This window comes from Periophthalmus magnuspinnatus, chromosome 19 (assembly GCF_009829125.3).
Source record: "Periophthalmus magnuspinnatus isolate fPerMag1 chromosome 19, fPerMag1.2.pri, whole genome shotgun sequence".
Taxonomy (NCBI): Eukaryota; Metazoa; Chordata; class Actinopteri; order Gobiiformes; family Gobiidae; genus Periophthalmus; species Periophthalmus magnuspinnatus.
This window is the reverse complement of record NC_047144.1, coordinates 25,936,699-25,951,136: the sequence shown is the minus strand read 5'-3', so window position 1 is coordinate 25,951,136 and position 14,438 is coordinate 25,936,699. Positions and strand designations below refer to the sequence as shown.

The following is a 14,438-nucleotide window of genomic DNA, read 5'->3' as shown; positions in this document are numbered from 1 at the left end:
AACACCAAAAGATAGTCTAAAAATAAAAGACTGGAAAGCCGTGCATGCAAAATATCCTGAAAAATGTACACAGTTAGATTTGTGGGTAACAAAATATAAATTTGAAGGCGAGTTAAAATCTTCTAAAATAATGGAGCTCCAAAATAAAATACAAAAAAATGCAAAAATAAAGAATATGATATGTGTAAACAAGGCTACTATCATTTGGAAAGATGGTTGGAATTAGCACAAGCCAGAGAAAAGGGCCAAACACAGGCAAAGCGTAAGCAACAAATTATGCTTAATACAAAGGAGGAAGATGGTTTCACCACTGTAATAGTGGCTCAACCAGAAACACCGGTACAGCAGGCTCAAGCCGAGATAGAGGGAGCAGTAGCGGGAGGGAAGCAACAAGCGCCCCCGCCTCCGTATCACCCGTATCAAGAGGCAACAGAGCTATTACACCAGATGAAAACTACACAAACTAGAAGTGAGGCAAAAGCTAAAGGTGAAAAAATTGAATTTAGTAAAACCATGGGAGCTGACCCTGTAGTCATTACTACTTATGAACAACCTGATGAAGCATCCAAGCAGGAACAAACTTTCATTATGCCTACTGCCCCCATGAGTACAGAGGAACAGGTCACAAAACCAAAAGCAAAATCAAAACACCGGACAACAAAACTTTTCCCTATGATACAGGTTGCAAATCCCAGAGCAGGACAACTAATACAACCTGGTGGTGAAAATGGTGAAAGACACCCAGAAACAATTTTAGTGCATAGACCCTGGACAGAGAGTGACATAGATGATGCATTAAAAGGAATTGTTTCACCCATGGAGGATGTAACAGAGTTTTTAGCAGCTATGGACCAATTGAAAAAATCATATAATTTGAATGGACAGGAAGTAGAGAGAGTATACAGAAAGGCTTTGGGACATCACTGGGCATCTGTTAGAGGTGACTGGGATCATTTGGGGGGTACAAATCAAGATAATTTGGAAATACTGTCCCATGATGACGAACAACTCCAAGTTAGGTTAACAGCATTAAGAACAAGGATCCAAAATAGATTCACTAGGAGAGCAAATTATATGGAAATAAACAGAACTAAACAAAAAGAGGATGAAGATTTTGAGGAGTTTAAACACAGACTTACAAAAGTGTTTATTGAAGCAATGTTTTGACGTGGTTGAGGAGGCTGAGTACATGCAGCACACGGCTTAGAACAGGAGGAAGTGGTGAACAGTGATTTCCTGGCAAATCCAGACTGATATCTCTGAATATGTTTTTACACAGAGGGATATCAGTCTGGTCCCCATGCCCTGTGTTACGTCTTGAACCAGTACCAAGCATGATCAGGCCATCAGATATGTTTAGTTCAGTGACGAATGTGAAGTCAGTGAGCTCACTGGTCACATATCATTTACAAACTAAATCAAATTCCTCACCACCCATTGACAATGATCTTGTTGTCAATATTGTCAATGTTTTGGTCCCTGTAATATTTTTGGAAGCAGTCATATTTGTTTCGATAGGGACAGACCATGTGTGTCCCTGAATGGCTAATCTATATGTCAGTCACACCCATCTGAACTCACATCTTTGTAAAGTACTGAAGAAGTGTGCATTCTGGATCCCAGGTAAAAACTATGCACATTTATTTTATATACATATATTTAGCATTGCCTAGAATCATTTAATAATAACACAAGTTAAAACTCTACAATAGTTAACAAAAACACAATTTATCATACTGTATTCTCATATAAAATCTTGTGAAACAAATCAACAGTGAAAGTTTTAACAAAAGGCCTCTGTGCTGTTATTGCTCACCACATCTTTTCAGGAGTTGAACCAATCCATTGTTCCCCTGTAACAAAGCAGGAGTCCAGGGTCTGCAGTAGTTTTAATGAGACTATTGCTCCCTGACTATGCAAGGCTCTAATCACCACAATCTGAATTTTAAACCAAGAGCAAGCAGGCCAGGCTGGAGTGTTACAAGACTTTTGGAACACATCAAACAAGGCACAAGCCGCTTTTTATGTGTCTAAAGTGGATCCACAGAGAAGGCAAGGTACACGTTATTGTCCCTGTGGCGACATTTATCCTTTGCATTTGACCCATTCTTAACTGCCGCTGGGGCACATCATCAGGAACATTTTAATCATTGAGAAGCACCTGGGGACCCATCACCAGAGCTTGAGCTAGTCTTTGTCAGGACTACTTCAGCTGGAGGATTACCTATTGTGTATGATTTGGGTTGATGGAAGAAATCCACACAGACAGGGGGAGAACATGCAAACTTGAGAAAATGCACAGAAAGGCCTGGGTGAGCTGGGAGTCAAACTTGGAACCTCCGTGTTGTGAAGCATGAGTGGTATTGGCAGTCACTCAGCCACCATGCCAAAAAGTTAAAATCACTAAGTTTTAACTGCAAATGACAGCTTAGACTACTCATAGTCACATAGACACATAGTTAGCGTTGTTATAGTTGAACATTTGTGAGTGAGTGCGTTTACATTTGTATGAGTATCCCAGTTATGATCGGGTTTCTTGAGTATCCTGTTTTTTGTGTCTATGTATATGCAGTATTCTGAATTCAGAATCCTGGATAAGCTTGTATCCTAGTTATGAGAAACCAGCATATTTTCACTGGGATATTCTGACAGTATCCAGGATATCGTGGCATGTAAACACAGCATCTTGATTTCTCACATTAGTGCTGTACTGAGTATGTGCAAATTGAAATAAAAAAAATATCATAGGAGTATCAACTTTCCCAAAACATACACTTTTCTCACACAGGCATTTTTGTAAATTTGTCTGAACACATTCTGTACTGTACAAGAGACATGGCACGGAGCAGACTGTCCCTTAGCCAATCAGGACGCAGAACACAATACACGTCCATTACATGGATGTGTAAAAAAAAAATTTTGTGCTAAGTGCATTATAAAAATCAGTGAAACAGCGAGGCTGCGACCGGTGAATGGTGTTATAGTAACAGACCACTGCATCTTGTTCCTTTGTTATTAGAAACAGGCTTAAAAGTCTTAAGTTGGCAAGGTTACAAAAAAGTTAAGCTCCTTTGCCTTTTTGTGCCATGTTTGCCATAGTGATGTCAATATCTAAATATCCAGGATAGTTTGATTTTATTTTTTACTTGCTTCTTTTTTTTTCCATAAACTGAAACAGGTACTATCCAAGCAAACAAAGTAATAATTTTAAAAACCTGAAAACCTGTTACTCTTTAGTATTATGACATGCATTCAGACCATTCATGTCCCCATATGTGTAAGAGCCCCAGGTGCAGTCCAGTGTCAGTGCATATAAAGGGCCAAAGCCACTACTCCAGGTTAAAGGATATTTGCATGAAGCTTTCAGGGCACTGAGAGAGAGCACTAAAAGTAGGATAAGGATAACGTCGTTCCAATTTAATGTGAAGTCGGACCAAGCCTCGAGGATAGAACACAGAGTATAGTGCATATATAAAAAAGTTAATTTGGACTTTGAAATTGAGGGATGAAAAATTAATGTGTTATCTGATAATAATTCATGTAAAATAATTTATATTTTTCCTCAAAATTTTGTACATGGATTTATTTTGGATAAATATAGCAGTTTTTTTGGGCAGTCCGCATATATATATATATATATATATATATATATATCTGGCAGCTATATATATCTGTGGAAATACCAGATTTTGATGTAATTCCAATTACATTAAAGGGGCACAATGTAACTTGTCTCCATGGAGATGTTGTTTGCCTCAATGTTCCACATATGGCATTAAACTTGTCTTGCAGATCTGAACTGTAACTTGATGGTGTCACCTGTATCCATGGAGATTTAATATCATACTGTGGCACTTTCCAGGTAAGGTTATAACATGTCCATAGATACAAGCATATGGAGGACCCCCCCACACCAGAACAGTTATAGTGCATCTTTAACTTCAAATTATAAATCAGATCTTATACTCAGATAGTATCTCTTACAACTACTCTTACTTTACTTAAGTTGTAGTTTCCCAAAATACTTTTGTACTTGTGTACAACTTTGGCTACTCTTCTGTAATGTAGATAGTCCATCACATAGGCCTGAGGTTAAAGGTTCCATATTACTCAAAATAGACTTGTGAGTGTTAAACCTTTATTTTTAGAACAGAGCATTCTCCAAAGCTCAAAACACTCTGTTCCACCTTGTGATGTCATGTAGTGATAGTTTTCAAGTTAATAGCTCCTTTTAGTAGAGATTGTCAAGGGCTCGAATCATCCAAATGATTCTAGCGAAGGAAAAGAATAAGAAGTTTTACAATGTTTATTAATGAATTGAAATTGTGTCTAGTTAGCTCTTTTGTCTGCTATCTTTGGTGTTCAGGCAAAAAGAGTCCCCGGGCCGCTGAGGGTACTATGTGGGCTATTACATCGTCCTACATTGAGAAGCACATATATAGGAGTTAGTCAGCAGTTAATAGAGCCCTAATAGTAGCATAATAATTGTGGTCATCAGTAATACTTTTACTTTTTAATATTAAAACCCAGTCTTGTATAACTCTTTTCTAGTCATTAGTCTTCCATACAGTCACCTTGATTGCAGTGTATGAACTTCCAAAAGCTGCCGCTGCCCTAAGGCAAAGCTGCAGTTTTTTCATGTGGCAGCCGATTTGCACCTATGGCCTTTATAACCACCCTCCTTCTGGCAAGGTGGGTAAAATGCCTTGCCCAAGGACACAAGAACACAAGAAGAACTGCTAACTTTATAGACCTATTTAAATCATCTACAATTTTAGACCAAACCCGTCCACTTTGGCAAGCTGCAGATAATCCACAGAGGGCATCTCATCTGTTTTTGTCCGCTCCATAGACCCAAAGAAGTACAAGAGCGATGATGACTCTGAGCCAAAACCTCTCTCTGCCTCATATTTAATTCAGCTTCTTTTAAATGTTTTTAATGTATCAATTCAAATGGCATTTATACCAGAATTATGGAAAATGGCTCATGTTTTGCCTTTACATAAAGGTGGAAGAACTACAAATTTAAATCATTTCTGTCCAATATCTAAATGTCCTTGACTTGCAAAAGTTTCAGAAAAGTTAGTTGCAAATCAAATTACAATTGATCTGGATAAATGCTCCATTTTGAAGTCTTATCAATCACATTTTGGAAAAGGGCATAGTACTGCCACTGCAACAAGAAAAGTTTTAAATGACATTTTCCCAGCCCTTGATGACAAACAAGACTCTGTATCTCTGTTTATTGATTTAACTAAAGCTTTTGATTCAGTGGATCATGGAGTCATCTTGAAGCATCTGAAGCATATTGACTCTACTACTACTACTCTAACTATAAGTAAAAGAGTGCCCCAAGGCACAATTTTAGAGCCTCTATTTTTTACTATCTTTATTAATTCTGTGGGTCACAATTTAAGAGAAAGCCTCATACATTCATATGCAGATGATGCTGTTTTGTCTGCATGTGTGTGACCTTTACCATTTAACATAGTACAGTGAATAATTGTCATACTTTTACATCATTTAAGTGGCAGAAAAAATGTTACAGGAATCAAGAAACCCTTATATATTGAACATTTATGTAACGAAATCACAAAACAATTGTTTAATTAAATGAAACGTAGATGTAGTTAATAAAAGATCTCTACATATGTCACGTCTGCTGCCCATGTTCAACCCTATGCACTTAATGGTTCGATATTATGCAAAATTAACTCTTGTGAGCTTTTAGCCATGTTAGAACTTTGTTACCTCCTCAAAAACATATCTAGAGTGGTGTATTGTTTCATTCATGCATGTCTGAGTAATCCTTTATTACATCTCTAAAGCTCAAAATGCTCTGTTGTACCTTGTGATGTCATGAAGTGGTATTTATCATGTTAACAGCTTCTTTTTACCTTTTTTTTTTTTTTTTTTTGGCAATTCCAGGGCTGAAATTATCCAAATGATTCTAGTGAAGGTATTGGAGTTTAAAAGCACAATGGAGCACTTCCTGTATTTCCACATGATGACATCACAAAGTGAAACAGAGTTTTTCAGTTTGAGAGAAGAACTCAGCCTAAATATGCAGGGTTTGTGTGTTAAACAATGAAACAAAACACAACTTGGGGTATGTTTGATAAGGAAACAACATTATAACATAGACCAGAAAATAGCGTAATATGGGCCCTTTAAGTAGGCTGTTTTGACTGAATGCTCAAGCTTATACAACTTTAAGTCCTTGGACAGTGAATAAGCTTGCAATGTTCTCCTGTAAATTGTGACAAAATGCATGACGATCAAATAAACTATACATGTTGGACCACAGTGTTATAAGCACTCTTTACAGCAGTGAATATGTCCCCAAATAGAGGCCAATCTGTTCTGAGCTGACTCATGATTCAAAGTGGTGGAGCCCATTGTCTAGCTCTCCTTTGCAGCCTCCTGTCAGTCACAAACAAGGTGGGTAAACTCACAAAGCGCTGCAGAAATGGCTGCTGGATCTATATTAAAGTGTCCATGAAAAAATGTAAACAAGAAATCGTAGGACACAAAAGTATTAATCTGTGGGAGCTGGAATAGCACCACCAACGTGTGGGTCAGTGGATCTGACCACTCTACCAATGATGATTACATCGAAAGTAGGATTTGAACTGTCAACGTTCGAATCAGAGGACAAACACTCTCAAACTCAAACTGAGCTACTGTCACATTGTGTTGCCGTTATTCCTCCATCATTCAGGCTAATTCCATGCAATAACTTCTCTAGGGATGGGACAATAAACAGTAATATAATTGATCATGATAAAAAGGGTCGACAATAATCATTGAGAGACGTTTTATATCACATTATGTCAGAATCAAAAACTGATTAATCACCATTATATCACCAGAGTGTGTATCCATGATGATGTCTTCTAGATCATTGTTCAGTGCAATTCAGTTCAATTCAGTTCAATCTTTATTAAGAACACAGAATATCTGGTTCACAGTGAATAGTAAAAAAAAACAAAAACAAAAACATTGCACGTTATAATGTAAAAAGACCAGAACACCAGTGTTTTGTTGCTGTCACATAACTCAGTACATCACTATAACAGTTGAACCTATTCATAATATTTAAATTATAATTCACATTCATAACATTTTTAAACTGTCAGTAACTTTATTAAGCATCATGATATAATTGTTAATTAAAATTGTTTTGGCTGTGATAATCGGGACACCAGATTTAAATACTGTCCCATCTCCATATGAAGTAGGCAGTGGACCCTTTCACCAGAGAAGTTACCTGGTCTACCTTTAAAATATTATTATTTAGGTATATCTGTATAGTGTTTTTTATATATTTATGACTAAAATGCACAATAGTTCAGCTGGTAGAGCACAGAATATAATACAGAATATTTGTCTTGGCATCGTGGGTTCAAATTCCAAACACTCCTTGCAGTGCACTTGTTTGTAAAGTGAAATAAATCCTCTATATTTTGACTCTGTGCAGCACCTGAAGACCCATCTACAAACCCATCTACAAACCCACATGTCCAAAAAATAGACTTAAACCTTTTTTGTTTTGTTTTATGTTGTGAAAATCAAGCATCCTTAATGAGTGTGCTTGTATCAGTGCTGCTTTAAAGTCCAAGTAGGTTCATTAGTCTTCACATTTAATCATTTAGAAGTTCCTGTTGGATTGGGGAGGCCATCGAGATCCAGAAACGTGTCTGCCAGACTGTAAATCGGGATGAGGGAGCGTACCAACTTTCTCACACGTGGCGTGTCTTACGAAGCAGGACAGCAGATGGTCCTGTCATCCTACTGTGGAGAAAAACAGCACCAAAATCTATTTAAATCAAATGACCAGACCTTGATCAGGAGTATCTAGCTGGAGGAGTACTGTGCATGAGCCGAAGTACAGGCAGACACAGGCAGAACATTCAAATTCAACACACAAAGATCTGTATAGGTTATTTCTTGTTTTTTTCATAATTTCTTGCAGCAGATAAAAAAATGAACAAAACTGTGATCTACATAAAAAGTTCCAAACCCAATGTAACTCCAATAAATGTGCTCCATTACCCACCCACAAGCTGTACATCAATAGTGACACCCATAATACGAAGCTGCCAGACTCACATTAGCAACAGAACGCAAGCTGTGATTAAATCTATTTTTCATCCCAGATTTTTGACCTCCCTCCTCTCTCGTTCTTGTTTATACTACCCCTCACTGCCCCAATCTTTCACACAACTAAAATGCAGTTTCATTAGCAATCTTTAAGTGCACATGGTTAGACTACTCCATCTATCCATCCATCCATTTTCTTCCGCTTATCCAGGGCTGGGTCGCGGGGGCAGCAGTCTAAGCAGGGACTCCCAGACTTCCCTCACCCCAGACACGTCCTCCAGCTCCTCCAGTAGGACCCCAAGGCATTCCCAGGCCAGCCGAGAGACAAAGTCCCTCAAGCGTGTCCTGGGTCTTCCCAGGGGCCTCCTCCCGGTGGGACATGCCCAAAACACCTCCCTAGGGAGGCGTCCAGGAAGCATCCTGAGCAGATGCCCGAGCCACCTCAACTGGTTCCTCTCGACGTGTAGGAGCAGCGGCTCTACTCCGAGCTCCTCCCGTGTGACCGAGCTCCTCACCCTATCCCTAAGCGTGCGCCCGGCCACCCTACGGAGGAAACCGGTACATCGAGAGCTTTGTCTTGCGACTCAGCTCCTTCTTTACCACAACGGACCGATACAGCGACCGCATCACTGCAGACGCTGCACCGATCAATCTCACGCTCCATCCGTCCCTCATTCGTGAACAAGACCCCGAGATACTTGAACTCCTCCACTGGAGTGGAGGTTAGACTACTCATTCGTCTAAAACATAGTTCACATCATTATATTTAAAGGTTCTATATTATCCAAAAATGACCCCTGTGAGCTTTAAGCCAGTTTGTTGTTGTGTATGTTTTTACCTCCTCAAACACAGACCTGGAGTTGTGTTTTGTTTTATAATGAAGCAAAAGCAGTGGTGGAAGGTACAAAATGCAAGTAGTAAAAAAGTACAATACTTTTTTTTAATTTTCAGGAGTTGATGACATTGGTACAGCTATTCCGTTTTAGAATTGGTTCCATGTATAACAGTAGCCGGCTAGTTCCAATCAGAGGGACAGTCAGCACAACCATTTCTGGTGTAATGTCATGTCTTTGAGATTTTTCTGGAGTCTCGCAGTAAATTCTGACAGATCAGGCAGTGGACAGGGAGCTGCGGGAGAATGTCACTTACAATATGTTAAACGCTACAAAAATGCAAGGAAAACTTCACCGAACGACACTTTAGAAAGGTACGACTTTGTGTGTCAGTGCTAATGCTAACTTCTATTAAAATATACACTGCTTGGCCAAAAAAAAAAAGTCACCTGGATAACTAAGCAAATAGGTCCGAGCCTCTTGAGGTGGTCAGGTCTATGTTCAGCAACAGTCTGTGCTCAAAGAATGAGGTCAGCAGGTTATTCCATCAATGGATTTTTTTCTTCCCTGATGGCATGGGCATATTCCAAGATGACAATTCCAGGGTTCATCTGGCTCAAATTGGGACAGAGGGGTTCAGGAGCATGAGATATTATTTTCACAAATGGATTGTTCACCACAGAGTCCAGACCTTAACCCCATTGAGAATCTTTGGGATGTGCTGGAGAAGGCTTTGTGCAGCGGTCAGACTCTACCATCATCAATGCAAAATCTAGGTTAAAAATTAAAGTGACATAATACGTGGTTAACATCCACCCAACAGTGACATCCACCCGCAGCTCGTTGTCCACTGCCTGGTCTGTCAGGATTTATTGATTATAGTCTATACTCTGTAAAAACCTCAGAGACATTACATTACAGCAGAAATGGTCAGACAGACTGTGCCTCTGAACCATCCAGCTACCGTTACGCAGAGAGCCAATTAACTGCTACTTCCTGTATTTTCCAACTTTTTGATTTCTACTTTTCTTCACAGAATTATGATGAGCATTTACATCATTTACTATCCCACCAAACCAAGTAATAATGAGACAAATCTGTCAAATGCACTTTAAGTTAACTCCATCAAAGAAGCACAAATGTGGCGAATGCTGCTGAAAGCGATTCCACGAGGGAATCTGTTTGTGTTCCAGAGACAAGCATGCAGATATGGCGGTCTGATGAGTCTATTAAAAATGCCCATGCTGTGCTAGCTGTGCATCGTCAAAAGCAATAAGAGCCAGAACATCGGGAGGAGGGCCCATAGCCATCAGTTGCCGGGGGTGATAATGTAGCCTATCCACAGGTGCTCTGATTGGTCGGGCTGCGGAGTTGTTTGTTAAAACACATGGTACATCAAAGTAGTCCATAATTACAGAAAAACAGCGTGGAGTTTGTTGTAGAATTGTTGTTCGTGATTGCTGGGTTTCAGATGACATCAAAATATTCTATAGGACACTAATATTTAATACAGATGGAGGGCAGTGAAAATCAGTGTTTAAAAAGATTTGTGGAATTACCTTTTGGATATTTCAACTAAAAGTACAATGTTAGGGAACAGGGAAAACTGATCCTTAGCATGGGACTGCTTAAATGTTGGGCATTGCATTACATGGCAGAGGTTAGCATTCTATTCTATTCTATTCTATTTTTTTTTTTTTTTTTTTTTTTTTTTGCTGTTTAATTTTGATTTATGCATTATTTCACTATCAGGTTAAGTTAGAAATAGGATTAGGGTTAGGTTTAGGAACAGTTCATTGGGTTAGGTATTGAGCTTTGGGACATGAAACTCTAGTCTCACCATGTAAGAAATGCCAAACTTTCTAGAATCTGAAAATCATCAGTTTGGTTTGTTTGTTATTGTTGCTATTGAGGTGTTTTTTTTTAATAGTGACTTTATGGCTGTATTGGTGTTGCTTATTTGTTTTCTAATCTAATATACATTATATAAATACACTAGGGATCCACTGTAAGATTTTTAATTAATTCAATCTAAAATTTCATAAACATGCCTTATCTGTGTCCCCAGATACGAAGTAGAGGTTATTCTTAATTATAAAAACATTGGAAAATTTATTGATGTCAAGACAAGACAATTATCCATTCAGAAAGCAGAATGAGCCTCACATGAGTCTCTCATTTGGGTTGCCAGTTTCAATGATGAAATCCAGTTGGTTTAAATCTAAAGTGTCTCTCTCTGATCTGCATCCTCACTACCTAAACCTCAGGACCTGTAGACAATGAGTCAGTGCTAGTGCAGCCTCTGCAGCTCAGTAAGGGAATTCTCGTGGTTCTTTCACATGAACAATGACCTGCCCATATACTGAGAATGGGAAAAACCTGTATGTGTCCTCTGTATGCAGATTTAGGCACTGGTAACTCAGGTTCTTTTGTGACTGTAGTAACTTTTGTAGTGTAAGAGCGCAGACAACATATATTTACTTTAATTACTACTGATCAGAAAAGCCTGTACAAGGTAACACTTCACAGGGTATAAAGTCAACTGGACAAATCATTGTAGGAGTGAAGATGTTTGGTTGGTCATCCAACCAAACACGCTTCTTCAGTTCTGGTCAGATTACTGCTGGACACTGTCTTATATCTGTCTGAAGGGAATAGTTAACTACACTGAAACTGTAAACAGATACTGTCTCCAGTTTCAGCCTTTAATGGTCCTATTCAACATTTAATGGCCTTTTGTTCTCTTTTGTTTCTGTTGTTGTCTCTTGTTTCTTTTGTTTGCTTTGGGTCTAAGAATGGGGTTATAGATGGGGGATAGATGATGTCTACGGCCCTCATTCCTGTTCAAGGAAGGATTGTCTTTCCTAACAAAAATGGCTTCTTTAACCCCACTCAAACCATACGTTAACAAAGTAAAAAAAAGTCTACCGTATTTTTTACCCGCTTTTCCAACAACAAATATTTTTCAGTTAATTAAAGCAGGAATAGGAAAATGAAATAAGCAATAGCGGATGTTCCCAGTGAAAACATGTTTTTGTAATTTGTCTAGTTTGGAATTGCACATACCCTGCATATTTATCTGTGTCAGAGTACTCACAAAAGAGTAATGAATTAATTTAATCCCAAATCCATCATGTTACTATGGCGACATGACTCTCTCGTGTCCTCTTCACCAAAAATGCACTAATTCATCAAATTCATCTGCCATTATCTCCTCAACCATTACAGAGCTGTTCCACAGTGGAGCATTAAATATATTTACCTCAGTGGAGACAAGCATCTGGCATCACCAGGCTGCTGTTAGACTGTCATTATATCCTGATTTTTGTTATCAAGATATTTATTTTTGTCAGTATCAACCACCCCATCACCAAGGCATTTTCGAGCATTAAAAACATAAACACTAAATATATGTTTAAAGGGCCTGTACCTGATTTTTCAATGTATTTCAGGAAAATTTGACCCGCCCCAGAACAGATATAGTGTATAAACAGCTTTTGAGGTCAAAATGAGTATGCTGTCTGGATCCAGTTATAAAGCATTTTATTGTACTAGAATCAGGAAGTGCGGTTAGCATGCTAGTCGCTAGCATTACCATGACAGCAAGCTCCGCTCTGGCCTTTGAAAGTTGTGAAAAGAGATTATAAACTTATCACAGTGATAATAAGGATGCTCAGAATGCATAAGTTCAGTGAGGAATAACTGGATAAGTCAAAATCAGGTAGAGCACCTTTAATGCTATGCTGTGAAACATTCTGGGGCAAAACAACAACACATCGATTGAAACAAGCAGGTGAAAAGTTACGCAATGGATTTTAGGTACCTAAGATATTGCAACATCACAATATGTCAAATATGTACCAAAAAATCTACAGAAAGTTTCATTTATTTTCTTACAATATGTTTTAATTAAAAAATAATAATAATAAATAAAAATCACACTTAGAGGTTTTACAAATTCCAGTTATTTGGCATTTAGAACATTCATTAAAACAATTCAGTCCATTAAGAATCCCAGACTACTTCTTGACTACAGTATCAGATGTGATAGCATCTCTTGGTCATGTAGTGTTAGCCAGGGCAGGGTGCTAGCTAACTCCGGTGTCCTGGCACATGTGGGTGGGGCCAGTTCCGGGACTGGAAGTACCCTCTGAGTCCTTCCAGGTCGACCGGGGGGAAGTAGGGTCCAATCCTCTTCCTGATCCACCATTTCCCCTGGGCTGCACTGGTGCTACGTGGTCTGCTGAACTTGTAGATGTAGTGCTCTCCTCGCACCCACCTGAGGGAAACAAAATGCAGTAAATGTGAAAGTGGGAAATATTAAGAGTCGTCGAAAAATTGGTAATCTGATATTTATTGATACTAAAACTACTATTGAAACTTGATACTAATTTGAGCACGTATTAATACTAAATAACTAAAATCACAAGAACAGGACATTTTACCTTTCCTGAACAGTTTTAGAATGATGTTGAGCTTCATCAGAACCTGAGCAACACCACATTTATGTTGAAATTTACATTCTTATTCACCGTGTTTTTTTTTTTTTATCATAGTAATACTGAAAGGCGTTTCAAAATGTACAATTTTGCCTGGTGACAGCACTATTTTTAATTTTATCTCACTGTTAACACTTTCAGCTGATTTACAAACATATTATGCTAACAGTTTTTATACATTTAATCAACTAGAAAACCAAATTTTAAGATTTCTCTGTGTGAACTGTTTTTTTTAGGAGGCATAATTTATAAATCAACATAATAACTTAACAAGGAAGATTAAAATGTTCAAGATACGCTCTGAAGTATTTTCTTATTTCATTCAGAAAATTGTCAAAGTGCCAAGGCCGGTACAGGGCGGAGCAGCGTTCACCATTAGACTCTTATGAAACTCATGTTAGCTTTTGCATTGTCAAATTTGAGAATCTCATGTACTCCTATATAAAAAAAATTAAAAATAAATAAATGACCACATGGACACATAACATAAATAATTGTAACCTTTGTAATATGCCAATTATAACCTTTTGAGTCATTCTTATTTGTAATCAAACGTCATATTACATCTCACACTCATTTTACCGCAAATGTCTTAGAGAATGTAAATACAGTACTTATTTGTGTCCAAGAGGCTATGCAGTTAAAAGATGCTGTCCCTGATTTTTTTGTGTCTTAAAAGCGCACAAACGGCAACTAACATGCACACTAAGAGTATACTTCCTGATTAGCTGAAAACAAAACTCTTTATAATTAAACGCAACAAATACACAGCAAATTTTTTTTGACCTGTTTATATAATAAATTTCTAGGAAAAGACACATCTTGCTGAAATACATTGAAATTAAGAATAAAAACGTTAACATTTGAAGTATGTCTAAATTTAGCTCTTCTGTCTGTGTGGCCACATGTGTGTTTTACTGTGTGTCAGGGAGTCAAAGGGCCAGGATTATATTTGTTTATAGAAGCTCAAAGTCCTTTTCATTCAGTCTGAATCTCCAAGGCA

At 38.1% G+C, this 14,438-nt stretch overlaps 1 protein-coding gene across 1 annotated transcript in view; it reads right to left on the bottom strand.

Annotated features, from left to right (window-relative positions):
- Nucleotides 1-12,902: 12,902 nt before the first annotated feature.
- Nucleotides 12,903-14,438, bottom strand: part of lmf1 (lipase maturation factor 1) — a 29,426-nt gene continuing 27,890 nt past the window's right edge. The window contains exon 11 of the mRNA XM_033984557.2: nucleotides 12,903-13,215. Coding sequence (XP_033840448.1) covers nucleotides 13,029-13,215 — 187 coding nt within the window. The 3' untranslated portion in view covers nucleotides 12,903-13,028. The remainder of the gene's footprint in view (nucleotides 13,216-14,438) is intronic.